The 26,694-nt window shown below is 44.7% G+C and overlaps 2 protein-coding genes across 2 annotated transcripts; one reads left to right on the top strand and one right to left on the bottom strand.

Annotated features, from left to right (window-relative positions):
• Positions 1-143: 143 nt before the first annotated feature.
• FOXJ2 (forkhead box J2) lies at positions 144-19,419 on the bottom strand. The gene is made up of 11 exons (XM_046670483.1): positions 18,308-19,419; positions 12,099-12,445; positions 10,817-10,891; positions 9,666-9,734; positions 9,341-9,481; positions 8,409-8,607; positions 6,082-6,483; positions 5,561-5,662; positions 4,779-4,988; positions 3,780-3,878; positions 144-2,865 (listed from the first exon to the last, which is right to left on the bottom strand). The coding sequence occupies exons 2-11, from the start codon at positions 12,429-12,431 to the stop codon at positions 2,777-2,779; spliced, it is 1,719 nt and encodes a 572-aa protein (XP_046526439.1). The 5' UTR covers positions 12,432-12,445; positions 18,308-19,419; the 3' UTR covers positions 144-2,776.
• On the top strand, positions 18,227-23,677 carry LOC124242792 (translation initiation factor IF-2-like). The gene is made up of 3 exons (XM_046668123.1): positions 18,227-18,523; positions 18,841-19,690; positions 22,913-23,677. Exons 1-3 carry the CDS (start codon positions 18,227-18,229, stop codon positions 22,969-22,971), a joined length of 1,206 nt encoding a protein of 401 aa, XP_046524079.1. The 3' UTR covers positions 22,972-23,677.
• Positions 23,678-26,694: the final 3,017 nt, after the last annotated feature.

The raw sequence follows: 26,694 nt of genomic DNA, 5'->3' as shown, positions 1-26,694 counted from the left end.
AAAATTTCAGGGTCAACTAATCACACCAAGTGGTAGAGGGTCAGGGAGAGGCTACAGGCCAATTGAAAACAAATGCTCTTGCATTTCTCCCTTGCTACCCTGGCCAGAAGAAATTTGAGACCAGTACCAGTAAGACAAAACCATAAACATTCATCTTTTTTTTTTATTAAGAAAGCATGCAAAAAACAACAACAACCTGTGAGACCATACACCCCCTTCCCAGCCTGCACCAATGCAAAGCATTATGGGTGGTATGAAGGACTCACCAAACCAGAAACATGGGGGTTGAAGAGAGGAAGGCAGGGATGGGTGGATCTATACCAAATAATTGCTCCTTCTGTCCCTCTCCTCCACTTTCTCCCTATTTCCTCTTGTAGGCAGTGAGCTCCTGCAGTTTTGCACACATCACCCAATACAACAACAATGACTATACTTCAAGTCCAACAATGCTGGACCAACAAGAAAAAGTAGTTTTCTTTCCATTTCATGGAAGGGAGGGGAAACTGAGGCCCAAAGAAGGTCAGGTTTGTGCTGTGCCGTTTACCAAGGCTGAGTTTAGTGGAGGGGAGCTAAAATCCCAGAAGGTCTGATAGCCAATCTCCAGCTCTAGCCCCAAACTTCAGTTACTCTGACTCCCACCAGGGTTCTTAACGAGACTAGTTTTCAGAAGACATGGAATTACAAAAAGGAACATTTACATGTATGATTTAGTCTACCTTTGCAAATCCTGTATGGATCTGAGTAGAAAAGGAGTTTAGAAAAGAGAAGTGATGATTTGTAGAGGGGAAATCTTGAGGAGAACAAATGGGAAGTTGTGTGTAGGAGGCACCCTGATTGGAAGGAATAAGGAAGAGGACACAGGGCAAAGGCATTTTACCACCCTCTAAGAGAAATTATCCTTTCCCCAATGGGAAATATTATGTCATACTTCAACCCCACTAACTGCCCTCCAACACAATGGGGGATTCAAGCCACTCATACCCCCATTTCTTACAAAAAACTTCAAAGAAATAAAGTGCTCTTTAGTTAACCGCCCTTTCTTAACATCAGCCTCACTGGACTTCTTCAACAAACTCTCATATATAACCCCCTTACAAAGAAAGGAAGGGGTGGATGAGGGGGAAAAGCAGGAGAGCGGAAAGCTAGATCTCTTGGAAATCATGGATAAATAAAAGAGTACGAACAAAAAGCAGAAATCACAGAGGGAGTGGCTTGTCCATTCCGTACATTTTGTCCTGTAGCTTTCAGAAAGTGAACATTCAGTGAAATAAAAACAAAAGTAAACTTGTTCTTCCCTCTCATAACTAAAGTTCAACAATTAACACTAAATATACACTATGTACTTTGCAGCAATAAATCATGGCCAGTCCTTGTTAAAGGAGATAAATTATCCCCAGACCTTTTTCTGAGGGTCTTCCTTGGCCCTCACTGAACTCTTCTCTCTAGATTATTTACTCCCCTCCACCGATTTCCTTCACCCTCAAAAGCCTAATTGCAAAAAGCCTCAGCCCCAATGATCTGGATTCCAAGAGAAGCATTTGCCCACAGAGTTAAATAAGTGAAATATTCCCTAGCCATGTCTATGCCAGATCCCTTTTCCTTTCCCCATCCTCCTACCGCCAGTATTAGAGATTTGGTTCTGGTATGATTAGTAGAAAAGAGTCCTAGGACGTGATGAAACAAAAAGTGATAATGGGTTACTTTTCTTTCTTGAGAATCCCAGAAAATGGGGGAAGAAAATAAGATGGGTAGAAGAGTTGATCAAACAATTAAAGGAGGACAAAATAATATTTGCTGAATGAGAAAAGGGGATTCAAGGATTTGTAAATGCAAGTAAGAGCCACAGTTAATTTCCAGAGAAAATTATGTTTAAAAAGCCAAAATGGTTAAATTGGTACCATCTCCAAAAAGCTGAACCTATGCTGAATAGTTGTCCTCATCCCTACCATCGAAGCAGAGTTCTGGCTAAGAGTAACCCTATCTCCTATAGAGAATGGGCTAGGAAAAGCCGATGGAAGTTTATTTGATGTAGTAGTATATATCCAATTTCTGACTCTTTTATATTCCATCACCCCTCTATAGTATTCTACTCAACCCAACCCAGGCCTAGGATTTTATTGTCACCCTCCTGCACCACCACCATCACTCTTACCCTTGATGGGGAATGAGGATTGGTAGAAGTAAGGATTGAAGATATAAAAGGACAAGGAAGAGCTCAAAGGACAAAATTAGCACCATTGAGTAAAACCTGCAAATTCATGGCTGCCAAGCAGTGTTTTAGATCCCTTCTACTTGATAATGTGGCCTCTCTATTCCTGAACTGAACTGACAGGAATAGAAAAAAATTCAGGGCCAAAAGGTAGGATTAGCATTGAATTTCTCAAAGAGAAAGGTAAGTCATAGTTTGAAACCTTTCTCTGCAGCTATCATGGCCTCACCTTCCAGCCAGATGATTTTAAATTAGCAAGAGATGGACATGGTCCATGGTGTAGGGACAAGAGACTGGGGACAGCATATAACCAATAATAATAATAATAATAATAATATAATAAGAATAATAATAAAAGAATTAGGAAAAAACAAGAAAGAGGAAGAATCAGTCAGGAAAGGGGGTTATCTTCGGCAGCATCTTGCGGTGGCTTCTCTGACAGAGAAAGAAAAAAGAGGATATATATCTATATACAGGCAAGGGGAAAGGGATGGGCTGGGGCTGTTCTCTCCCCACTGCCAGACTTCACCACTCAGCCCTGGGCTGATGGCCACACTCTGTGATGCACTAAGTGATCAAGTCCCAGTCGAAGTCATCAGGGATCTCCTCATTGGCACCAGGAGGTGGAACCGGTGGCCGAGGGACCATATGGTGTGCTGTCAGGAAGAGAGAAACAGATTAAAAGGAGAGTGGATGGGAAGCCATTCTATCAAACTGGATGGGCAGTGCTTAGCTCCAAATAATACCATGAGAAGGTCTGGTAAAACTATTGTCATTATCAGCCCAGAGTTATTTTTGTTGCCAGCCACCACTTCAGTGACGTCTCAAGAAATAAACTACAGTAAACTAGGTCATATGGCAATATAGTAGTACACAGTCATTAAAAATTATGCTTGTGAAGACTATGTAATAATGACAAAAAAAATACAGAATATACTATTCTATGAAATAGCAGTGCATAAATTTGCATATGTGTTACATGGATAAGGAACGCATGGACAAAGAGTCAGACGTCAACCAAAAAACTGAAAACCCTTGTGGTTAGGCGGGATGATCATAGTGACTCTTCTAAAATGTATTTAAAGGTGAAGGATCTATTAAATTTATACTATTTACAGCAATTTAGGGTCTCTACCCCCACCTCCACCATCAGAGCTAGTTCAGTCCTAGACCCCTGATACTAGAAGTCAGGTGACAGGAAAGCAGACATGGGCACAAAGCAGGTATGTTTGTTGAACACATTCATTTCATTTGCCTGAGTATGTCTCCCATCTAGATTCTAAAGTGTTCCACATATCTATATTTTCTTTATATTCATGTTTTTACTTCTTTTCATTATTGAAGACATGAGCTAATTTTAAAGTAAATCAGTTTTCTTTGGTCTCCCATGACATAACCCCCCCCAGCAGGTGGCCCTCCCCCCAGCCTTGGGAATCATGAAGGCTCTTCCCCTCTTGGCTGGTGCAGGCAAAAGGGCAGAGAATGTAGGCTCAGAGCCAGAGGGAAGAGAAAAAACTCTTCAGGGTAGAGAGTGCTCAACTGCTGGTAAAACCAGCTGTCTAGTTCTTACCTGGGCGATTGTATCCTGCTGAGTCCTGGGTGGGGATTGGGTACATTGGTGACGGGCCAGGGTAGAGGTGAGGGGCTTGTGGGTGCCCGTAAGAGTTCACTGCCAAAGCAAGATGACAGTTTCTTGAGTGGAATCATTATACTCAAAGAAGCAGGGTCCAACAGAGAGGGAAGAAAAGTACTCTTCCTCTCCTTGTCTCTTCTCCCTTCCCTGCTCTGTTCTGTAGCTCCTGCAGGCATGAAGGCTTTCTACAGAAGTTATCGGTCCTCACCACTTACAGTAAAAAGGGACTGGATACTAGCATTGTGAAATATCGAAGATATTAAAACGATAACAAATACAGAAACATGATCATCCAATCTCTCTCATTTCACCAGTTTGAAGAGCATATAACTTAGAGAATCATGCCTTTCCTAATATGATCCACGTAGGGGTTATTGAGACACAAATTTGGAGTGGGAACTTTCTCTCCCTTTTTGTACTTGTTTTTTTTAGGAAGATTAGCCCTGAGCTAACATCTGCTGCCAATCTTCCTCTTCCCCACCACACCCTCCACCAGAGGAAGACCGGCCCTGACCTATCATCTATGCCCATCTGCCTCTACTTTATATGTGGGATGCCTGCCACAGCATGGCTTGACAAGTGGTGCGCAGGTCTGCACCCAGGATCTGACCTGGCAAACCCCTGGCCACCAAAGCGGAACATGCGAACTTAACCTCTGTGCCACCGGGCCAGCCCACCTCCCCCCTTTTCTAAAGTAATTCTGATCTCCCAAATCAAGGTCTAAAAAGGAATCATATGGTCTATTTCTCTGGCATTTTTCAGTATAGGACTTTACTGATATAACAGATGTTCAGTCAAAGTGGCAGACAAACTAGTCCCACTGCTCAGTCTGGATCAGTGCCCATGATGATTTTTCTCAATTCTCTTCTGCCTTTCTCCTCCCTCTCCCTTTTCAGCACAGTCTCCACCCCCTTGGCAACTTGCTTTATTTGGTACCTTGGTTCATAGCTGGCTCTTGTTTGCCACTGGTGAGAGCACAGGAGTCAGCAATGCGGGCAGAGGCTAGTGGCCGGTGAGAGCCCCCTTGAGGGAGCATGTGACCAGTCTGAGTAAGGAAGTGGTTGAGGGAGTCACACAGGTTGGCAATGTGATGCTGGTCGAGGCTCCAGTTCTTCTGCTCTGCCTGTCGCAGACTCTCCATCAATTCTACAAATAGAGAAGCAAGAAATGCCAACCTTGCAGTGGTCCCACAGCCCCCACCAGACCCACCCATCTCACTGTTCCAACCACATCATAAATCAACACCACTGATGAGGCACGTTACCAACAACAATTGACATCTGTTAGAGCTCTAGATTTTAAAACTCTCATTCTATTTGTCCCTTACTAAATTCTTATTATAATTTCCATCTTACTGATGAATAAAGCAAAATTTCAAAGTGACTGAATGAATCAGCCATGGTCACACTGTCAGTAAATGGTGACAAAACTACAAAATAGTGATCTAGGGTTTCTGAATTCCTGAGAGCCTTCCCTCTCCCAGAGACAGATTAGCTAAGATAATTCTGACAACCATTGTCACACTTTGAGTTAAGGCAAAATTAATTAAAATTAATTTGAAAATAATATCAATATTATCCACCTTGTGAAACACAGAGGGGAAATAATGAAATCCTCAAACTTCACTTAACCACCCCCTTCTGGTTTTGGTTTCTATCGGGTTTCCCCACTTACAAGGTATCCCACTTCCCTCCAATCATCATCCTTTGATCACTAACCTGAGAACTGTGACTGCTCAATGCTGGACCAATTGAGCCGATTCACCATCTTGAAGCTTTCCTTTAAGGAGTCGATATTGGAGCACCAGTCAGGAGGAAAGGCTGTAAAGAGGAAGAGCAAGTGGGTAATAAGATAGAGTGAAGCCAATAAGATGGCAGCCAACTGATAGCAGACTGACTACATGCAAGATTCTTGCATCTACACAGGTTGTCAATTGCATTATCAAGATAATTCCGGAATCCCCCTCCCTGGAGATTTAGGACTAGTAAAGCGACCTATGTTTTAGGTATAGACAGCCCAGCTCGTAAGCAGAATATGTAAAAATATCCCAATTTGTCCAAGAATTCTATATTATAGAGCTCTAAGAAGCAACTTCTGTTTGCTCAGATGAGCCCCCACGGGGGAGCAAGGCTAAAAGACCCACTATTAACTTCCTAATCAATTGCACCTCCAAGCCAGAGTCAGAACAAGGGGGTCATTCCACCCTCCTCTAGGATCTCCCTGCACCCTCCTTACTCACCAAAGCCAGTACTGTTGATAGGAGCTTGGCCTTGTGCCTGCTGCTGTGGTGGTGGCGGCTGCTGGGCAGGGTGGGAGTGGGGATGGTGCTGATGTGGGTGGTAGCCTCCATGCTGCAGTGGGGGTGGATGCATAGCCATCACAGGGGGAGGCCCATAGCCTTCAGCCCCAGCTTGCTTTCCCCCTGGTGGGGTACAACCATCTGGGCTTGGGGTGTGCAGTGGAGGAGCACTCCCTACAGTTGAGGGGCCCTGGGCTGATGCCTGCTGTTGCTGTGGCTGTGATTGTTGGGGTGGTGGCTGTGGCGGTGGCTGCGGCTGCTGCTGTTGAGGCGGCGGCTGCTGTTGCTGGTACATGTAGTAGTTGTTAGAGGGAGGCATGTCCCCCAGGAGAGACGAAAAGCCTGCAGGGTGGGAGGAAGCACGCAAGTGACTTGGCCAATGCATTTCTCACTTAACATGATTTCTGCTGGGTTGACATGGGAGGCCTCAGACAGAACCGCAGACTTCAAAGGGTAAGTGTGTCCCGGGACAGCAAGGATCCCCTTGGCTCCCCCGCCCCTCCCCTTGGCAGGTATAACAGACAGAGGGAGGGCCTTGATAGTGTGACAACCACTGAAATTCCAGCAAAAAGAGATTTTTTTATGCTATTTTTTCAAGGATTTTGGTGTAGGCCTGGAATCACAGTTTCAAAAGAATTCAGACATCAGGTAAAGTTTAAAAGTCAATTATAAATAAAACAAAGCCATTGGACAGCTATTCTCTCTTTTTCTTTTTTTTTTTTTTGAGGAAGATTAGCCCTGAGCTAACGTCTGCTGCCAATCCTCCTCTTTTTGCTGAGGAAAGCTGGCCCTAAGCTAACATCCATACCCATCTTCCTCTACTTTATATGTGGGACGCCTACCACAGCATGGCTTGCCAAGCAGTGCCATGTCCGAACCCGGGATCTGAACCGGCAAACCCGGGGCTGCCAAAGCAGAATGTGTGAAACTAACCCCTGCGCCACCGGGCTAGCCCTCTCTCCTCTTCCTATTGTGTCTACACTCTCCTACTGTACAGGCTTCTTATATTCACTGCCAACAAATGAGGCTTGGGTGAGGAAGAGAGTAAGATGGATGACTTTCTCAAACAGATTCCACAGGGAAGAATTAGAGGTTGAGCCTACTGGTTTTCAGCCACAATTAAACTTGAGTGAACACTTTGCTGTCCTCGCTCGCCCTAATTTTTCACTTTGTTTCTGACAGCCCCTCCATGTTTCCCACTTACAATCAACCAATCATCTGAGTTGGACTCATTTCTCAAGTAAATGCTACAATCTTAGAACACCACTCTAGCTATGAATCCTTCGGGATTTAAAAGAAGAAATTCATGACAATTAATATAAATTTTCCACAAAGTGACTTCTAACCACTTTTTATCATTCCATTAATCTTCTGCTGCCTATGCATACAAGGGCACTGCACAGAACAAGGTCTGATGACTCACCTGAAGTCTTGACTTCACCCCTACTTCTAAGTTCTTCAAGCAAAAAAATTAAAAAACAGGAATTGCAGAGGGCTGAACTTGAGGACCTCTCAGGGAGCTAGCCAATAAGGACTTTAAATCATTCTCACATGATAATTCGGGAAATTTGAGCACGGACAAGGTATAAACTGATATTAAGGAAGCTTTATTAATTATGTTAGGAGTGATAATGGCAATGGATAACTAAAATAAAAGTCTTTGTCATTAAAGATGCATACTGAAAGAGTATTTACAGGTAGAATGACATGTCTAGGAATTGCATTAAATTGCTCCAATTAAAAAAAAAAGCTTGATGGCAAATGAAATACGCTTAACAAAACATTAGTAACTGTTAAAGTTGGGTGATGAAAACATGATTTATTATTCTTTTTTCTCTATTTTTGCATCTGTTTGAAATTTTTCCTAATAGAAATTAAGATAAATATAAATATGCTAAAACATAAAATTAAATTGTTCTCACAACGAAATGCAAGGATTCTCTGGGAAAAGAAACTATGTACTGCTGTCCCCTAGTGGCCATCCTCTAAATGACTTGCCTGAAGCCATAACATGATTGCCCTTAGTTCTAGAAGGGGGATTCCTCCAACCCACATTCTGAAGCTTCTAACCCAGCCTGCTTCTGAAACAGCTGTCCTTCAGAACTAAGCCAGGAGAGCTGGACTCCAAACAGTTTTGGTTCATGACATGCTTCCCCTGAGCAGTGACTGACCTCTCGTGTTAAAAGTAAGAAAGGAGAGAAGAGAAATGTCACCAGCTGTTCAAAGATATAAGGAAATCCATGCCCCCATTCTAACTCCAGACTTACCATGCTGAGAGGAGGAAGAGGATTTCTCCAGCATGGATTTGTAGAGGTTGCGGAAGGACCAGCTTAGATCCTGAAAATTGATCTCTGAGTAGGAGAATTTGAAGTCATGGTTGGTGTTATACAGGGGAGGGGGCCCCTCAGCACTTTCTCGGCCTGGAGCCCCTGCTGCCACTGCTCCACCATCCACAGACCCTGTGCCCTGAAAAAAAGAGGTAAGAAAGACTTCATCCATGTCTTAAAGAGGGACAAATACAATCCTTCAGTGGTCACCCAGCTCTCCTGCCTGTCCTCTTCATCCTGTCCCAACCTTTCAATGAAGGAGCACCATTTTCTCCTTTTCTCATTCGTTCCTCCCTCTTTTTGTTTTTTAATTTTTTTTAAATTTTTTTGAGGACAATTAGCCCTGAGCTAACATCTGCCAACAATCCTCCTCTTTTTTGTTGAGGAAGATTGGCCCTGAGCTAACATCTGTGCCTATCTTCCTTTATTTTATATGTGGGATGCCTGCCACAGCATGGCTTGCCAAGCAGTGCCAGGTCTGCACCCAGGATCTGAACCAACGAACCCTGGGCCACCGAAGTGGAACGTGAAAACTTAACTGCTGCACCACTGGGCCAGCCCCTCATTTGTTCCTATGTTGATGTAGCGTCTTGCCTTTTTCCTATGCTACATCCATGCCCATCTTTCCCTTCTCATAACCTTTTTGGTTCCCCTTCTTCTCTTCTCTCTATTTTATTTTTCTGATCTTTCTCAAAGTTCTGTTATGTCTCTCTCTCTCAGCTTCCCTCTTTTACTTTACCCTTCTTTCCCAATTTATCTGCCTACTATATCACAGATACTCAATTCATAATTTTGAACGGACAGATATATGAATCTATTCAATCACCCATCCATCCCTCCACCCCTATGGCCCTGCCCCCTCTACTTCCTACCTGGCTGTAGCTGGTGATGGATGTGGGGCTCTGAAGTGACATCTGAGGATTCCCCTCGGGAGGCAGCGAGGCTTCTCCACTCCCTGGAACGCCTCCCCGTGGGCTCTTGTTTGCTTCTTGTTCTGGTGAGTCTTGGGATAGCTGAGGATTGTGAAAGAATAGAAACCTATAAGAAGAAGCTAAACATCCTCCCAAGACCCATGGTTTCACCTTTGTTGGTATTCACCCTTTGCCCCAAATATAAGAAAGGACTGAAAATACAGGGAAGAATGTGGAAGGAGCAGCTGGCTCAGAAATGGCACCTCCCCATGAGGAGGGGACTTACATCATCATCTGGAGGGTGTCTTCTCTTTCGGGAGATGTCAGGGCAAGTGTCGATTGTCCAGTAAGAGCCCTAGTAGGAGAATCCATCCCCACAGAGAACAAAATCATTATATATGAAAAGTCCCACCTTTGGAAAAGTAGATATTTGGGAGGATTTTCACATAAAATAACAGCTATATTAAGGAAAAAAACCTGGAGATTCACCCAGAATCCTGAGGGTACTGGCTACTTTTGAGGAGTAAATTTGTCCTAAAAGCTCAGAGTATGTCAGAGGCACCCCCTGGGGTGCAAACACAGGCCCTGATTGGTCTGGAGGGGTGCAACAATGATATTTAGTTCACAGAGCTAGAAAGGCCCATACACAACGCTCCCCTTCCAGGCGACGTGAAGCAAGACTCTCCTGGACTTTAGCGCCCACATCTGTCAAGTGAAGACAATGATTTCTCCCTTCTCCCCTTTCAAGATAAAAGTCATGAGATTTTTATACAGAAAATTTTTATATAATTTTTATAATATTTTATAATTATTTTTCTAACAGAATTTTTATATAGAATATAACAAAGGTTATTAAGTCCACCTTTTACATCTAGAAAGAGTGCTACACGCAAAGAAGGAGGTATCAAAGTCAACTTTACCACAGATATTTCTATTAAAAAATTAAGATTTCGGGGCTGGCCCAGTGGTGCAGCCATTAAGGGCACACGTTCTACTTCGGCAGCCCGGGGTTCGCCGGTTTGAATCCCGGGTGCGGACGTGGCACCGCTTGACAAGCCATGCTGTGGTAGGCATCCCACATAGAAAGTAGAGGAAGATAGGCATGGATGTTAGCTCAGGGCCAATCTTCCTCAGCAAAAAGAGGACGATTGGCAGCAGATGTTAGCTAAGGGCTAATCTTCCTCAAAAAAAAAAAAAGATTTCACAATCTTCTTAGTCACTCATTAGTCACTCTTTCACTCATTCACTCCTCAGTCACCCCTTAGTGGGGCCCACAAGCTTGATAACCAAGGTCTTCCTTTGAGATAAAATAAAGCTGCTTCTCTAATTAACATGATTTCCTCTTCTGGATAATTAAAAGAGCTGCAGGACTCTGGGCTGTCAACTACTTCTCTCTCCTTCCTGCTCCTCCCTTCAACGCTTATGGCAGTATCTCACCTTCCCAGGGTCATCCCGAGGTCTGGGCACCTTCCGGAAACACTTGTTGAGAGAAAGGTTGTGCCGAATTGAATTCTGGGGAAGCAGAGAACCAAATTAGATTTGAGCATTGTGCATAGCAGAAAATTTACCAAGAGGACACAGAGAGACACAAAAGGACATAACACACAATAAAGTTCAATTATCAGGGTAAACTTAGCACCTCTTAACTCTACTCAGGGAGGAAATTACCAATAGGGAGCAAGAGCAACGAAATAAGAAAAATGCAGAAACTAAACCGATGAGAGGTAATGGCTATAAACTCAACTACCAGGTGCTTCTGGAAAGCTGCTTACATAGTCTTTCAATCTTTCCACCCATCTGACAACAGGCATATGAATGCCTCAAAATCACATCGGCCCAGTTCCTTAATTCATTCTCTCTGTAGTCAAAGAACAACGTTTTAAAACTGTTTATATAAATCACGAGTGAAACAAAGGCACAGTTCACCTTTGTTTTTTCAACAGCCCATAGAATGGTCACATTTGCAGGAAAGAAATACTGTTGTGCATATGTGTTGGGTGGGGTCTGCGCTTGTGGTAGCTAGGAGGGACAAATTTATAAAGGAAAAACTGAATGCTTTCAACAGTCTCCAGCTCATCATCTGGATTCTATGTCAACCAGCGATTTATAGAATGTAAGAATCACAATGAATGGCTGCTCCAAAAGACTAAGAACATCAGCCTTCCTTCTTTGCTTGGAAGAGGAGTCCCCTTCTTCCTTTATCTCCAGCCAAACAACTTATCCTCTCATTATTTGCTTGGTGGATGAGCTGCTGGTGAAGGACCTAATTATATTATTTCTTTCCTGATATACAATTTTTTAAAAGATGATGACCGTGCACAGTGAGGCTCTGGAAATGTGGTGAGAGTCCTTCCTCTAGGTAGGAAGGCGCAATGCTATGCCTTGCACAGTGACTTGAACACAGTAGAGCGGCAATAAATATTTGTGAAACGAATGAATCTCCTTTTTGAAGAGTCAAGAGATAAGAGGGTGAGATAAGTAACAACATCCTGCCATGCTCATAAGTACACTTAGTGGTTTGATTTCACAGGAGTTCCCCTGATAAACCTTATGAAAGTCGTTCAACTCTGAAAAAAGTAAGGGATGGGAGATATGAGATTTTAAGTTCATACATCTCTGACAGGTCAGAGTGAAGTGAATCAGGTTACAGAAGAAGCAAAAGTAGATAAAAATATTGTCGAAGGCTATAAATAACCCCAGGTTATAGAAGCCGTCCCACCTTCCAACCAATGCCAGCATTCTTGTAATAGGGGAAGTTATCACAGATCCAGCGGTAGATCTCACTGAGGGTCATCTTCTTGGCTGGAGAGGAGTTGATGGCGTAGGTGATGAGGGTGGCATAGCTGTATCGTGGTTTGCCATCCTGGTGGACTGCTGCCTCATCTTTGCTCAGGGTGGCATTAGGATCGGTGGGTGAGCCTGGTGGACACTTGCGGCTGCCCCCTGGAGGCCCAGCCTGGGAGGCACTCCCAAGCTTCTCAATGGTAGCTCGGAGGGTCAGCTGGGGGAGCCAGTCTATGGAGGTGAGGCTACTCTCTAGGTCAGAAGCCATGGTACTTCTGGGTTCTGCAGAGAAAAGGACAAAGGGGAGAGGAAAATTGAATAGGTGAGTGTTACCTCTGGTTACTGGTGGAAAGTAATACTCAAATCCTAGAGCTTTAAGGGAAGTAGAGTTTATTCCCACTATGTTCCCATAGGAGACTCCTCTCAGGGGACAGTCCTCAACCAGCTGTTCCCAGAGCCACAAACGAACGTATCACCAACCATCTACCAGATGATAGACTGGTACTTATCCTACATCTTAATGCAGAACATGGCCCAGAAGCCTCTCCTTTCATGCAGGACTAAGAAAGATGAAACCACCCACCAAATTGAGCTATTCTCTCAATTCTCCTTACTTAAAAGCCCTACAACGTAATATTTTTAAGCTACGTAGAAGTAATTTTTCAAAAAAATATTTAGTTAGCAGGGTAAAGTGGCCAAAGTTTATTCTCCAATTATGTGATGCCTATTATATTTACATACAACATCCACGGATAGATAGCACGAGTGAACATATAAAGAAAAATAGTCTGAGTAAACATAAATATACACAAGTGAAGCACACACCAACACTTTTCAAGATGTTTCCTATTAGATATGTTTGAGCATTTGTCTTTTTATCTCACATACATGTGCACGTGAGGCATACTAGATATATCCCAAGCATAAATTACAATATGACAATCAACAAAGGACAGAAGCAAGACAGACACATAAACAGTGGCCCACATACCCAGAGATCATAATTAGATATACAGCATACATTACCAACAGAGCACAAGTCACAGACACAGGTAACAGATCCTAAGGACAGCTGCCCTCACACCTTTAAAGCTACCCCCTGCAAGCTCCCGCCCACAGACACCAACACCAGGAAGAAGTCATCAGCAAGGACCTCCCACCTCTCAGCCCGCTGGGCTTCGCTGAGCCAGGGAGACACCCAGCTGTGTGCACACCGGTAACAATCAGATAGCCTGGCTAAAAATAGCCACTCTGGGGCTAAGAGCTGGCTCCCTTTCTCCCGCCCTCCTCCTCTCTCCTTCCTTCCCAGCCAGGCACGCACACTCGCTGCACCTCCATGCAAACTCCTGGCGCTGCCAAACCGCCCACGCCTGCTGTCTGCATGCCCTGCTGCCACCCACACAGCCTGGGCGCTCTTGCTGGCAGAGAGGAGTAGCTAGAGTGACGTCTTGGTGGGGGAAGGTGAAAAATGATGGGTGATATCTGTATTGCAGGGTCTAGAAAGGCTGACAGGAACCACTTGGTGGCCATTTGGCACTCCACCACAGCTGATGCCAGCAACCTCCTAAGTACTTGCAGCCTAACAGGTTTGTGCCTGTACTGCCATCAGATTCCAGCTAGTATTTCTTCCTCATATCCCTGCTGACTGACCCACCAGGGCATTTCTCTTGAGCAGCCAGGGCTAGCATGCCTCAGGGTTCAGAATCCTGGGCAGAAATGCATTATGTATGTAATCGCTAAATCCACACCCAGATAATATGCACAAGCATATACATACAACTACATACAAGTCCACACGCTTTGCAATTAAAAGCTCAGTCCCTGATATGACTGCCTAGCCCTCTCTCCTGACTCCAACACCTCTTGCAGGCTACCAGCTCACTCTACCAGTTAGCGACTCGCCACTCCTTGACACTTACTCCTAAGGGTCAGCATTCTCACTCACCTCCCTCTCCCAAGGTCCCCACCCACACAATCTTTGCGTGTACCTGCAACTACCCTGCCTTGTGGTCCTCACCAGCAACACGCCCACTCCACAGGGCTGAAGGAAACACCTTAGTGCCTCAGGGGCCTGGGCAGCAGGAGACCCAATTGCAACCCAAGAATTGTTTGACAAGAGAAAGGAAAAAAAAACTGTTTATAAATAGCATCAGTAGAATCATGAAGGGGTTTCCCCCTTTATCCTTAGCTCCTCTCCCTACCACCCTCCTTTTCATCCCATGACCACCATTTTGCTCTAAAATCATGGAAACTTGGAAACTAACAGGGACGTTTAATCATCCCAGAAAGGCTCAGACCTCCTAGCACTTTACTAAATCCACATGCCACAGCCTCTGGGGCAAAGCAGAGCACTTTGGGCAGTAATCTGGTCCTGTAGCTGGGTTATCCCAACTGGACAGTGACACGACATTGAGCAGGTTCTCAATGACCAGGGTTCTCCTAGGTCCTTCCTAAAAGGGGAGGTCTGTAAAGAAATTTTACCCTATTCCCTATTATCTCCTGCTAATGATCCCTGGGAAATCTCATCTTAAGAACACAGAAGCCTTCAGTGGATATTTCATCTGAAACGCTCTCAACACTGGACAGGGGCACGAGAGTAGATTTAAAGCGGTTAGCAGAACCCATTTGGCACGTGCCAATCACTGTGAATTCCAGAAAGGGAAGCACTCTCAGCCTTTTGCTAGTGGTTCTATGCCCTCCTCTATCCTTACCCCAACACCAGGTTAGGACACTGAGGTTAAATTTAACCTTTCTCCAGCACCCTCCCAGTCAGCCCTCCACATACTGCCGCAGCACTCAAAATATATTCCAGTCTTCCCAGCTACAAGAAGCTTGCAGAGAAAAAGCCTTCTGATTTTTCAGCACCATTCTCCCTTAACCCATCCCACTTCCTCACCCCCGCCACTTCCCCATTCTTGAAGGGCAGCCCAGTGTGTGGAACCCCAAAGACTGAGGTTCCTTGGTTCTACTCCCAACCTTGACACTGACTCACTAAATGTCCCTAACTACCCCTTGCTCCCTGAAGTCTTGATGCCTCAGTTTCCCCCTTCAAAAAAAGGGATGAAGTCATAAACACTGCCGAAGCTTCCTCCCTGGAGGGAAGTGAATGAAGCTTAATGAGTTTGTGGCTGCCGCACATTCCACACTCCCCAAAATAATGGCACGAGGCTAATGTTCAGGGCTATTATTAGAAAGGCAAACAAGAGGTACTTCCATTTCTCAGTCAAACCAACCTAGTTACCCAGACCTCTCTCTCCAGGTGGGCCTCGTGCCACTGGGCTTGGGCAGAATCTGAGTCAGGCCACATTCTTCTTTGCATGCTGGAAGACTGAAAGGAAATACCCAAAGAAACTGGGAAAGGCAGCCAAAGGGCAGGCTCCATCACATCCACAGGACGTCTAATGAAGACTACAGTACTGGGAGAAAGGCAGAGAAAAACAGAAAGACATTCTGTTGGAGTGGAAGACTGATCCTGGATGAGAAGTGTAAGATCCAAAACAACAGGCACAGTTTTCTTCCCATTTTATCTGAAAGGCCAGTAATTGTTCTCTGTGCGGTGCTAAAGTCAAGTATTAATGAGTGATAACTTACTGCTCTGTACATAATGCCAAAACTAAGAGAGCAGTGACTAACTTAACCACGTTACTAATTACCAGTCAGGCTCCTGGGTTTCAATTCTGGATCCATTACCTACCGGCTGTGCAACTTCAGGAAAGTTACTTAACCTCTCTGTGTTGTAGTTTCTTCATCTATAAAATGGAGGTGATAACTGTACCTACATAGGGGTTTTGTAAGGATTTATCTTGAGTTACTATCTTTAAAGCACTTAGTGTTATGTAAGTGTAGATATTATTTTTAATAGGAAAAAGAAAGTATTAGAAATTAAAAATTAGAAAACTGACAGACCATAGAGGTAAGGCTGGAAGCAGCAAGCCTGCAATGGTTTACACTGCAAAGTCTGCAGTGAGCTTGCAATAGTTTTCAGGATGTCAGAATCTCAAACGTCTTCTTTGGGGACAGTGTCACCCCAGTACTGACCAATATCAGGACAGAGTAAACTCCAAGGAGGAAGGAATGGGAGAATAGCATCTCTTCTTTCTCAGGGGGTACTACGGCTAGTCATAAGACATGATCTGGAAAATAGCGCTCTCTAAATCACAGTTAATCCAACCCAAAAGCCATCTGCTTCTAACTGATTTCACAGAGGCAGGGAGAATTAGGGAAACTCAGTCCAAGCAGAGCCAGTTAGACCGTGTGGGGGTGGTACACCTGGAGGTGTGGTGACACAGTTCCCTCCAAGCCATTCAACAAGTTGCATTCCAGCATCTGGTAAAGTACTTTGTAAGAAATAGGCTGCTGTTACACCAGAGCTGTCTCTTTTCAAAAAGTAGGGGAGGGAGTTCTAGAGTTAGCAGCCAAGGATCCTGATTCCTTTGAGACCAGAGATATAAGAAATGAGGCTCTCTTATTAGTCCTAGAAGCAATGCTCCCAGCCTGAGACTGGGCTGCCCTGCTGTGTGGGATGACTTTCATGCAGCCACTCATGAGGGCTCCCCCTGGCCAGGGGAGGCCAAGCCTTTCCTCTCAGTTGGGCATCCTTACCAGCACCCTTTCCAGGTCCTTGCGTGGGGGCACCTGTTGTCAGAGGCCTACCAGAAATACAGAATTCTAGGCCACTGAAAGCTTAGTCTGGAAGTACACATGTACCTGTCTCCACACACATACCTACTCAAAACAGAGACAGAGCCATTCACCTGAATTAAGAAACACGCACATCGTTGCAAAGCACAGCCACACAAACCTGGATCACAGCCCTGTCTCATCTACTACTACTAACAGGTAGCCTCCAGGACCAAGTGGATGTACTTAGGGACTTAGGTAGCCCATCCATGAGCCAGACAGAGAAGGAGGAAACATAAAATTTCAAGTAAGATGAAGCCTCCCACGTGGTCTTGCTGTGGGGTATAATACCCCTTACAGAAGATAAGGTATTTCCTTCTGGCAAGGTAGGAAGGCAGGTACCCAGCTACTGAGCCCAGGTTGAAAGGCAGAGAGCTCCTAAACACACAGCCCGGGCTCAGCTAGAAGGATTTCCTGGCACGTTTTTCCTGCTTTTTCTGAAGATTCTGGACTTTGATGATTCCTGCTCCTACGTTATGAAAGAAAACTTAAATACGAGGTTCCAGAGACCCAGAACAGAACAAGAAACAGGGAGGCAGAGGATGAGACTATTAGGTGCTTTTCTAAAAGGAAACCGCTCCGAGGTCAAGTGTCCCTGGTGGTCAAGTTATTTAGACGGAAGACTGGAAGGAGCTGAGCAGCAACACTCCTCTCTTCCTATCTAAGATCTGCTTTTTCCTGAGGAACTGTCAGCGAAGAACAGGAGTCATGTAGGGCACTGGGGCAGTGGTACAGGGCCAGCATCAGGGAAGAACTTCAACCCAGGAGGTGGAATTCCCTTACACCCTTTCTTCTTGCCTCAGGACATGTGGGATTCCCGTTTTCCCTTTGGATTTTATTGGCAGAGGCATACTTCAAGCCAGGAAGGGGAATGTCACGAGAAGAGGCCTCTTGGTGTCTGCAGCACCGTGAGTGGGGACGGACTGCTTTTCTGTCAAGGGGGCAATAACCACAGGGGGTAGAGATCTCTGCTGGACATTAAGCTGAGCTGGGGTTACAGGTAAGAAAACATAATACCAATGGAAGCCCCAGACAAGGCCAGGCCACGAAAGGCCACCATCACTTCAGTGAGGGCCTTCTCTCAGGGTGAAGAGGCCCAAGGATAGAGGGTGGTATGGGAGTGTGGTTGGGATGTGTCCACCACTACTACACAGTATGGATGGAGTTCTGAAAATGCAGGCGTTTTCTGATATCCCTTTGCCGTCAGCATGAAAACACACACTTTCCTAGGGACCTCAAATGAATCCCATCCCTTTAGTCCCGAAACACGAAGAAATCCATTTCTCAGAGCCTCTGCAGCTAGATGTGGGTTCAAATCCAGGAGCTTCCTCAGAACACATTTCCCAGAGGATTCTCTGAGTTATTACTCTACCTTCCCCAGGAATGAAGCCCGAGAGCCCCCATCCCAGCCCCCTACACCCACTAGCGCCTAAAGATGACAGAGAGATGAAAGAAGGCACTAACCTGTCTCCAAGGTTCCTCCAGCAAAGGGAGGGAACCACCTGGTACTGGAGTTTGGGGTTGGAGGGACGCCCCTCTTCAAAGGCAGCTGAAGAGTCTCATCCTCAGTGGCTCTTCCTGTACTTGGCTGAGCCTCCCAAGCTGGGGAGGGGAACTGAGTCCCCCGAGGATAAGGAGCGGAGGGAGGAGGGGGAGGAGGAGAAGGAGGTCCTACCTGGGGTAGGTGGCACACCCCCCACACCCTGCCTGTTACCCTGGGGAGGAGGGGAGGAGCCTCTCCCAACCAGGAGTTGTCTCCTCCCCCTCGGGGGAGTCCCCCTCCCCCCCCAACTGGATCTTTCGGGAGTGGAGGGCTCTTTCTGTCTGCTGGAGGTCCGAGCGGAGGGGCTCTGCCCTGTTCCACTGTCTAGGTACAAGGAAGTTGAGGGGGAAGTTCCTCCCCTCTCCAGAAAGGCTGCGAGCCGATTCCTCTTCTTTCCCTGGAGTGCCCTCTGCTTCTGAACGTGAGGACTCCCCTCCCTGTGAGTACTGGATAGGATGCAGGGTGCCTACTCCATACGCATGTCCCTCCTCTCTTTGCCTCAAAAGTCCTGAAGAGCTGCGAGTGTGTGTTGCAGGGCGGAGGCACGGCGGGGCGGTCTCTCTCTGTCGGCTTCCTCTCGTCAGGATCACCCCTTTCTACTTCTGGAGGGCTATTCCCGGGCCAGTATGGGGATTTTCCTCGCCTCTGGGATGGAGAGACTCGTCCCCTCGAGGGGTCTCTTCTTTCCCTCCCCTGGGTGGTAAGGGTCTTCTCTCCACCAGGGAGAGAGGTTGCGCCCGTCCCCGCTCCCGCCTCCGCTCCTGGGGTGCCCCCGAGGGTGGGGGTTCGTACTCCCCGCTCTCCCGGGCTGGCCTGGGCAGCAGGGTCCGGGAGGCCGCGGCTCCCGACGCCCGTCACTGGCTACTGTGGCGGCAGCGCCTCCTCGAGTCCCGTCCCGTCCGGGCCGCTCCCTTCGGCGCGTGGGGCTCCCCGCGCTGCCACCTCTCGGGCTCCGGCCAGTCCGGGCTCCCGGGGAGCCAGAAGGCGGACGGCCAGTGTCAGGGCTCGGCTCGGGCTCGGGCTCGGCTCGGCTCCGCTGCAGGCCCCGGCTCCTCCCCGGCCTCCGCGCCGCGCTCCGCGCCCCTCCCCCTCCCCCGCCCGCCGGGCCGCCGCCGCCGCCGCCTCCCGGCGCGGGTTAAGGAGGAGCGGCCGCTCCGGGGAGACGGGGACGCGCGCCGCCGCCCCCGGGCCGCTGCGCTCCTTGCGGCTTGCCATCCACCGAGATGCCAGCCCCCTGCTGTCTGTCGGGAGAGTCCCTCGTTCGCACCAAACACTGTCGGTTCCAGCTGAACACTCTAATTCTGGTACACCGACCTTTTTTTTATTCTGTCGTATTCTATGTACAGATGAACATCTCCGGTTTGCTTAGGAATGCCTTCCATGGGCTTCTCTCCCCTGAGATAGTTTACAAAGACTTACGGGGTTGGGGCGAAGTTAATGTTACCCTGATATCCTGGAGTTCAATAAATGCTTATTGAATGAGTGAATGTATCCAGGGATAAATGAACGTGTAATGGAGAAACCTCTGGACTAAATATCAGAAAATCTAGATGTATAAAAACTTGTGCAAGGCCCTAGTTCAGTGGAATCTTGGTCAGCGAAGAGGGGACCTTGACATTCGCCTTGCCTACCCTATAAGGCTGTTGCAAAGATTAAATGAGATAATTTATGTGAAAATGCTTTTTAAACTATATAGTATACAAAGGATACAAAGTATGACTACTGTTCAGTTCCCCCGACAATCCTATAACATATCTTATCCTGGTCACAGAGTATAGAATGTTCTCATTCTCTGCCCCTTCCAGAATAATCCCCACCCAGAGACAAAATGCTACAGGAGAGAACACCTCCACTCTTCCTCCTGGAGTTGTATTATTCCTCTGCAAATTCTTATATATATATCCTGTGACCTATTGAACTTTTCTCAATCTACTCTACTATTACATAAAATAATATGAAAGCAAAAATATTATCCATAAATATTTGAATTGCTCAAAAAAAGACTGCATACTCAAAGATTACAGCTTGATGACTGCATTTCACATTTAGATAATAAAGTCTTTTTGTCTTCTGGCTAAATATGTGATACTGTATTTTATTTAAATTATACTATACATATAATTACATTGTATTTACAGTGTGCCAGGCATTTATTGAGCTAAGCACTCTGCATGTGCTATCACATTTAATTCTTCTAGCAATCCCATAAGGCACTATTGTTATACCTGTTTTACAGATGAGAAAACTATGAGTTAGAGATATTGAGTATGTCTGAGTTCACATGATTAATAAATAGCAAAGTCAGGACTTAAACTAATAGATCCACATGATTCCAAAGACCTGGCTCTTAACTTCTATTCTGTTGTCCCAAGCTGTCAGAGTTAAAAGTCGTCTTAACCTTAAAAGAAGCGAAGCCCACCTGAGCCTTTTCTTCCTCCCCACCCTTCCAATGTCCAGGTTTAAAGCTGTATATTTTTTCCCCTCTTTGAAACATTAACTCAGTCTCTCATACACAGATAATTTCTCATCAGATGTCTCTTGCCTTCCGTTAGATGTTTTGTAATGTTTCTTTTTCCAACCCTTTTTGACATGTATATGGAATTTGAGGGGAAAGGGTCGAGAGGTAGAAGTACTAAAAATGGAAAAGCTAGGGAAGGATTAGACTCTCTTTTCCTAGAAATCTAGAAAAATTAAAAGCTCAAGAAATTATTTGATATATACAAGATATTGGTTGCAGCATTATTTGTAATGGTAGAAAATTAGAAAAGCTTAAATATCCGTAATAGAGTAGGTGTTAAATAAACTATGGTACATCTATATAGTAAAATACTATTTAGCTTTTAAAAGAGTAATTGTGGTGCCTGTCCACGCTGAGTGGTTAAGTTCGCCTGCTCCACTTCAGCGGCCCAGGGTCTCACTGGTTTGGATCCTGGGCATGGACCTAGCACCGCTCATCAGGCCATGCTGAGGTGGCATCCCATATAGCATAATCAGAAGGACCTACAACTAGAATATACAGCCAGGTACTGGGGGGCTTTGCGGAGAAAAAGAAAAAAAAAAGAAGATTGGCAACAGATGTTAGCTCAGGTGCCAATCTTTAAAAAAAAAAAAAGAGTAATTGTATTTAACTCCGGAAGGCAGAATTAGTGAGGAGTTGGTTTTCTTTTATATCTTCTTTACCATTTAGATATTTTTAAATAGGCGTGTATTATTTTAAAGAATCAGTTTTTTTCATATATCTGAATATACTGCAGTGATAAATCATGTTTAAAAAGTTTGTGTAATATAATCATATAGTAAAATAGATACGTATGTGTATGTATGTATGTATCTGTGTATATACATACACAGACACACTCACGGACATAGATGGGTATACACCAAAGATGTGAACATAAAGATTATTTTAATTTATCTCATTTTCTACTATATCTATAATTAGTGTTTGTATGGTTTTTGCTTATGTAATTTTTAATATTAAAAAAAAAACCCTGGTAAACCTGGTTTTGTTTGGTTTTTGCCCTAAGACAGGGGAAAGCTCTTGCTGTCATTCTCCCTCACTTTCTATTAAGGAGGATGATATGGAGCAGAATAAACATATAGTCACTTAGACATACTCGGAATCAAAGTGTAAGGATCCACCCTTCTCTGTACTAGAACATATTATGTTTTTCTTCACAAGTGTTAGTCTACCTTGAGCAAAATGCTTCTTCATAATATTGGTGACTAATACACATTTTGGAAGCATTTATTAAAGACCTGTGTTATATGAAAGGTAGTATAGTAGATAAGATTCATGTATTCAAATCTCAGCTTTGGTACTCAATAACAAAGAATTTAAGTCATTTAACTGCTCTATTACTTAGTTTCCTCATCAGTACAATGGGGATGATAATAGTACCTCCTTCACGGTGTTGTGTGGGGACTGTGTGGCTTCATGCAGGTACACTAATGCATTGAAGTCAGCGCAGGAGGGAAGGGACCCCAGAGATTGAAAGAGGCTTAAAAGACGTATTAACCAAATGCAATATATGGATCAAGAGACATATCCATCAAATGCAATATGTGAACCTTTTGGGGGATCCTGATTTGAAGAAAACAGCTGGAAAAAATATCATGAAGCAAATGGTGAAATTTCAATCCTGACTTTGGTGATAGCAAGGAATTATTGTTATATTTTAGATGTATTCATAGAATTATTATTTTTTAAGAATTTTATCTTTTAAAGATGGATACTGAAGTATTTAATCATGAAATGCCTGAGATTTGCTTCAAAATAATCAAGTGATGGAGGAGAGAGATATAGATGATAAAAGACTGACCAAGTGTTACTATTATAACATGGATTGTTTTTTTCTTTTAGATACTATTCTCTCTACTTTTGTATGTGTTTGAAATTTTAAAAAATAGTTTTTTTAAAATACTATTTAAAAAGTGCTAGAACACAGTGAGGACTGGGTAAATAATTACTGTTACTACATGCTTTGTATTTATAATATTATCTAACGTTTGTTTATACCTTTCAGATTACAACGTGTTTTCATTTACACAGTGTCTTTTGGTACTCACACGAAACCTAAGGTAGGTATTATTATCCTCATTTCACAAATGAGAAGACTGAACCAGAGCCAAGACTGCCAGGCTGCGAAATATACCACCTCCACTCTTCCAGCTTCAGGGGACCCGCGGAAAAAGGAGTGGGAGGTAACCGACTAGTGACTGCCGTCAGATCTAGAGGGGAGAGAATAACAAACGTACAAACGAGTCGCTTAGAAATACTTATCAGACAAAATTTGAGCTCACATTTGCACATCAGAAAAATTCTAGCTGCTACTTTAAAAGGCAATCTCGGGATAAAAGTAGAAGAGATTCATAAAGGAAAAGTTCTCTCCAAGGTTTGTATTTCCTTTACATAACATTATTTTGTTTTATTATTTTAATTTTATATCCTCTACCTATCCTGTTTATTCTCCCTAAAAAATAAGACTAGAACTAAGGCTGGGGGACAGATGAGAAACTGTGGGAAGCGAGGTTGGGAGGCAGGAGGACGTCATCATCCAGTTGTTTTGAGGCCCAGACACCCAACATTTCTGTGCCACCTTAAGAAGCTTTAGCCTCTCCCCTAGCTGAGCAAGCACTCAGCTCCTCCCACTCCCGTGTCAGCCCCGACCCGGGAACGTGGGGAAGGGAGGAGAGACGAACTGAATGGAAAGATTGGCGCCAGAGGCTGCAGGGTCTCTCCTTCCCCCTACTCTACCGGCACGGGGAGGAGCGTGTAAAGCACAGGCCATTAGGGTTTGGTTCTTTTCCGGAGGATTCACGGTGGGGATATGTTCTACTGAAATGGGGGGGGGAAGGGGGGGATTTGAGGGGTGTGGCTCATCTTGGGGTGTGGTCGAAAGGGGATGGAACTGAGGCTTTTGAGATATGTAGCATGCGGTGATCATTAGTCGAAATTTGTAAGTTCCTGAGGTCCGGGCACTCCTCTTCAAACCATTTCCAAAAGAGGGGGCAAGTTTTCCATTCTCCGCCCCAATTCCTCGTCTTCATTTTAATTGACTGGGTTTAAGGTAGGCTGGGCCCAAGGCTGCTTGTTGATTGGCTCCATAAGTAATCTATCAGGATGACGCAAGCGAGGGGTGGCTATTTGGGGAGGAAGTGAAGATTATTTTCGTACCTCCTACCCCAACTACTGATTGGTTGAGATTTGCAATGACGTAAAACAAGGTATACAAATATTCACTAAAGGGAAGGGCCTATTGGCCTTTCTTGCAGGGACGTTGTCTAGGGCGGGACTGGGAAGAGCCATCCAGACTCAGTTATTGTAGTGAAGGACCGCCTTGACTGCAACCCGGAAATGAGTTTAGAAGGGAATTGAAGGAAAAAGGAAGATCCGCGGCACTTTTCTTGCCCTCAAACAAGTCATTTCCTGCATGGGATGGATGGTTTCCCGTTTACTCGACGAAGTCAGCGTGCGCCCTGGCTTTCTGGAATATACATGATAATTGTATTCTTATGAGCCTTTGGTCCCAGATTTCCCACCTACTTAGGTTACCTAAAAGAAGAAATGAGACAGGGGAAAGGAAGAGCATGGGGTTTAACCCTGCCTTTAGGGGAGGCTAGGGAAACTGAGGTTCTCGTATGGAAAGATAAGGACTGAACGTGGATCACGGTATCCAAGCAGGTGGGTTCCTAAAGAAACCATTCGTGAAATAGGGTGGGTGGAGGCGAAGAGAACTCTGAACATGTGTCTGAAAGGAGGGCGTTAATCACACACACAAACCTTCTTGGGTAGGGAGTGTATTTTATTCATCCTTGTTTCTCCCGCGCCTGGCAGTGTCAGATACGTCGTAGGTGATCTGAATCAAACTGAACTAAACCAGAATGAGAAGACTTTTATGAAGTATGCTGGACGAATTCTAAAGATGCCAGGGCTTTAGAATATGTTTTTAAAGGTATGTTTGCCAATTTTATGATCCTGGAGAACTGTTTCACACTCACTTAGCACCTGGGTTAATCCAGCCATAATTGAGACATAGCTCTGCTTCCCAAACCCACCTGGGAAGCTACCTACTTGTGAAAATGTTACCATTTTCTCCTTAACACCCTGAGGCCTTTAAAAGCCAAAGGGCAGTGGGAGGGGAGGGGAGGGGAGGGGAGGGAAATACTAAGAAAATTTTTAAGAATTGTGTCCATGAGAGAAAAATACATTTTGTTCCTAATGTTATATGAATTATAACATACAAAATTGTTTTTAGGTTAATAATTCATATACTTATAGCACTGTCACTTTCCCTTTGATGATGGCCAATAAACCAAAGCAGAAATTGTCTCTGAGGGGACCTAGAGCCCACCAGCAAGTCTAAGGAAGAAAAAAACCCGTCATTGTTCTTAACTGCAGATCCAAGCCCTGCAGCATGTAAAGATAAACCAGTGGCATCTTGATGGTGAGAACAGGAGGCACTGAGTCAGATAAAATCTTGGGCCTTAGAAAAATCCTCAACTTCCTAGCCTAGCTGACCCCTCTCCCTAACGTGCCCCCTTGTGAAACGGTGATCATGAGTTTCTTTCCTCTCCTGAGACCCAAGAAACAGCTACATGGCCTCAAAAAAACAAGGATGAAAGCTCCAGGTTATACTGCATTTGGCAGTTAGGGAAAGAGAAAAAGGGAAAGCCGGGGTATAGGAGGGGCTGGTAGAGACATCCAGGGGACAATGCACTTACTGTTGTTCAGTCAGATATTCTATCTGTCAGGGTTGGTTGCAGTAAACAGAATCCACTTTATTTTAAGCAGAAAAGGCCTCATTACAGGGACACAGTGCTTACGAAATCATTGGAAGGACCTAAGGAGCAGGGTCTATGCTGTATTCCAGAAATGGCTCCAAGAATGAGATTACTAAAGTCATCCACCAGGGAAGCTTCAGAAAGATGAGGAATCAAGAGTGTATTGCTGGGGCCGGCCCCGTGGCTGAGTGGTTAAGGTTGTACGCTCCACTTCAGCAGCCCAGGGTTTCACAGGTTCTGATCCTGGGCGTGGACATGGCACTGCTCATCAGGCCATGCTGAGGCAGCATCCCACATGCCACAACTAGAAGGACCCACAACTAAAAAAAATATACAACTGTGTACCAGGGGACTTTGGGGAGAAAAAGGAAAAATAAAAAATCTTTAAAAAAAAAATAAAAGAGTATATTGCTGAAACTGTTGAGTTCAAGAACACAGGGGCCTAGCTGTGATCCAGGAATCAGGAAGCTACTGTTGCTAACACTGCTTCAACAACCTTCAGTGGTCATGAAGCTAGTGAATGGATGCTGGAACACTGCTGAAGAAAAACCCATCTCATGACCACGCTTGCAGCAACAGCCACAGCAGCCAGCAAACGGCCTCTGCCTCACTTCTACTTTTCAAGGCTCTTGGGTGTGCAAATTATGGATAGATCAAAATTCACAACTAGAATCTTAGATGCAAGAAAATCTGGGAAATAGTTTTTGGTTTCCAGCCTCATGCAGTACAGGAGAAAATATAAAAACAAGACAGAATGTGGGTCAGCCATATCCATCACAAGTGTATATGTATCTACATTTAAAAAATGTCCTTGGTAATAAGTAGGATGAAAGGATTCAGAGCTAAAAGCAGCACAAGAATGAAGCAAAAATCTATTTTAGACTTTTTTTCGTTTTATAAACAAATAGAGACACAAGGGGGAGCAGAGAACTTTTTACGTTGTCACATAAAGACATTATGAACTATCGTCTACCATAACCATCATTTCATAAAATGAACATTTTTAACACCAAAAAGGTGGGAA

Source organism: Equus quagga, chromosome 1 (assembly GCF_021613505.1).
Source record: "Equus quagga isolate Etosha38 chromosome 1, UCLA_HA_Equagga_1.0, whole genome shotgun sequence".
NCBI lineage: Eukaryota > Metazoa > Chordata > Mammalia > Perissodactyla > Equidae > Equus > Equus quagga.
The sequence above is the reverse complement of the archived record's forward strand: the minus strand, read 5'-3'. Positions and strand labels throughout refer to the sequence as shown.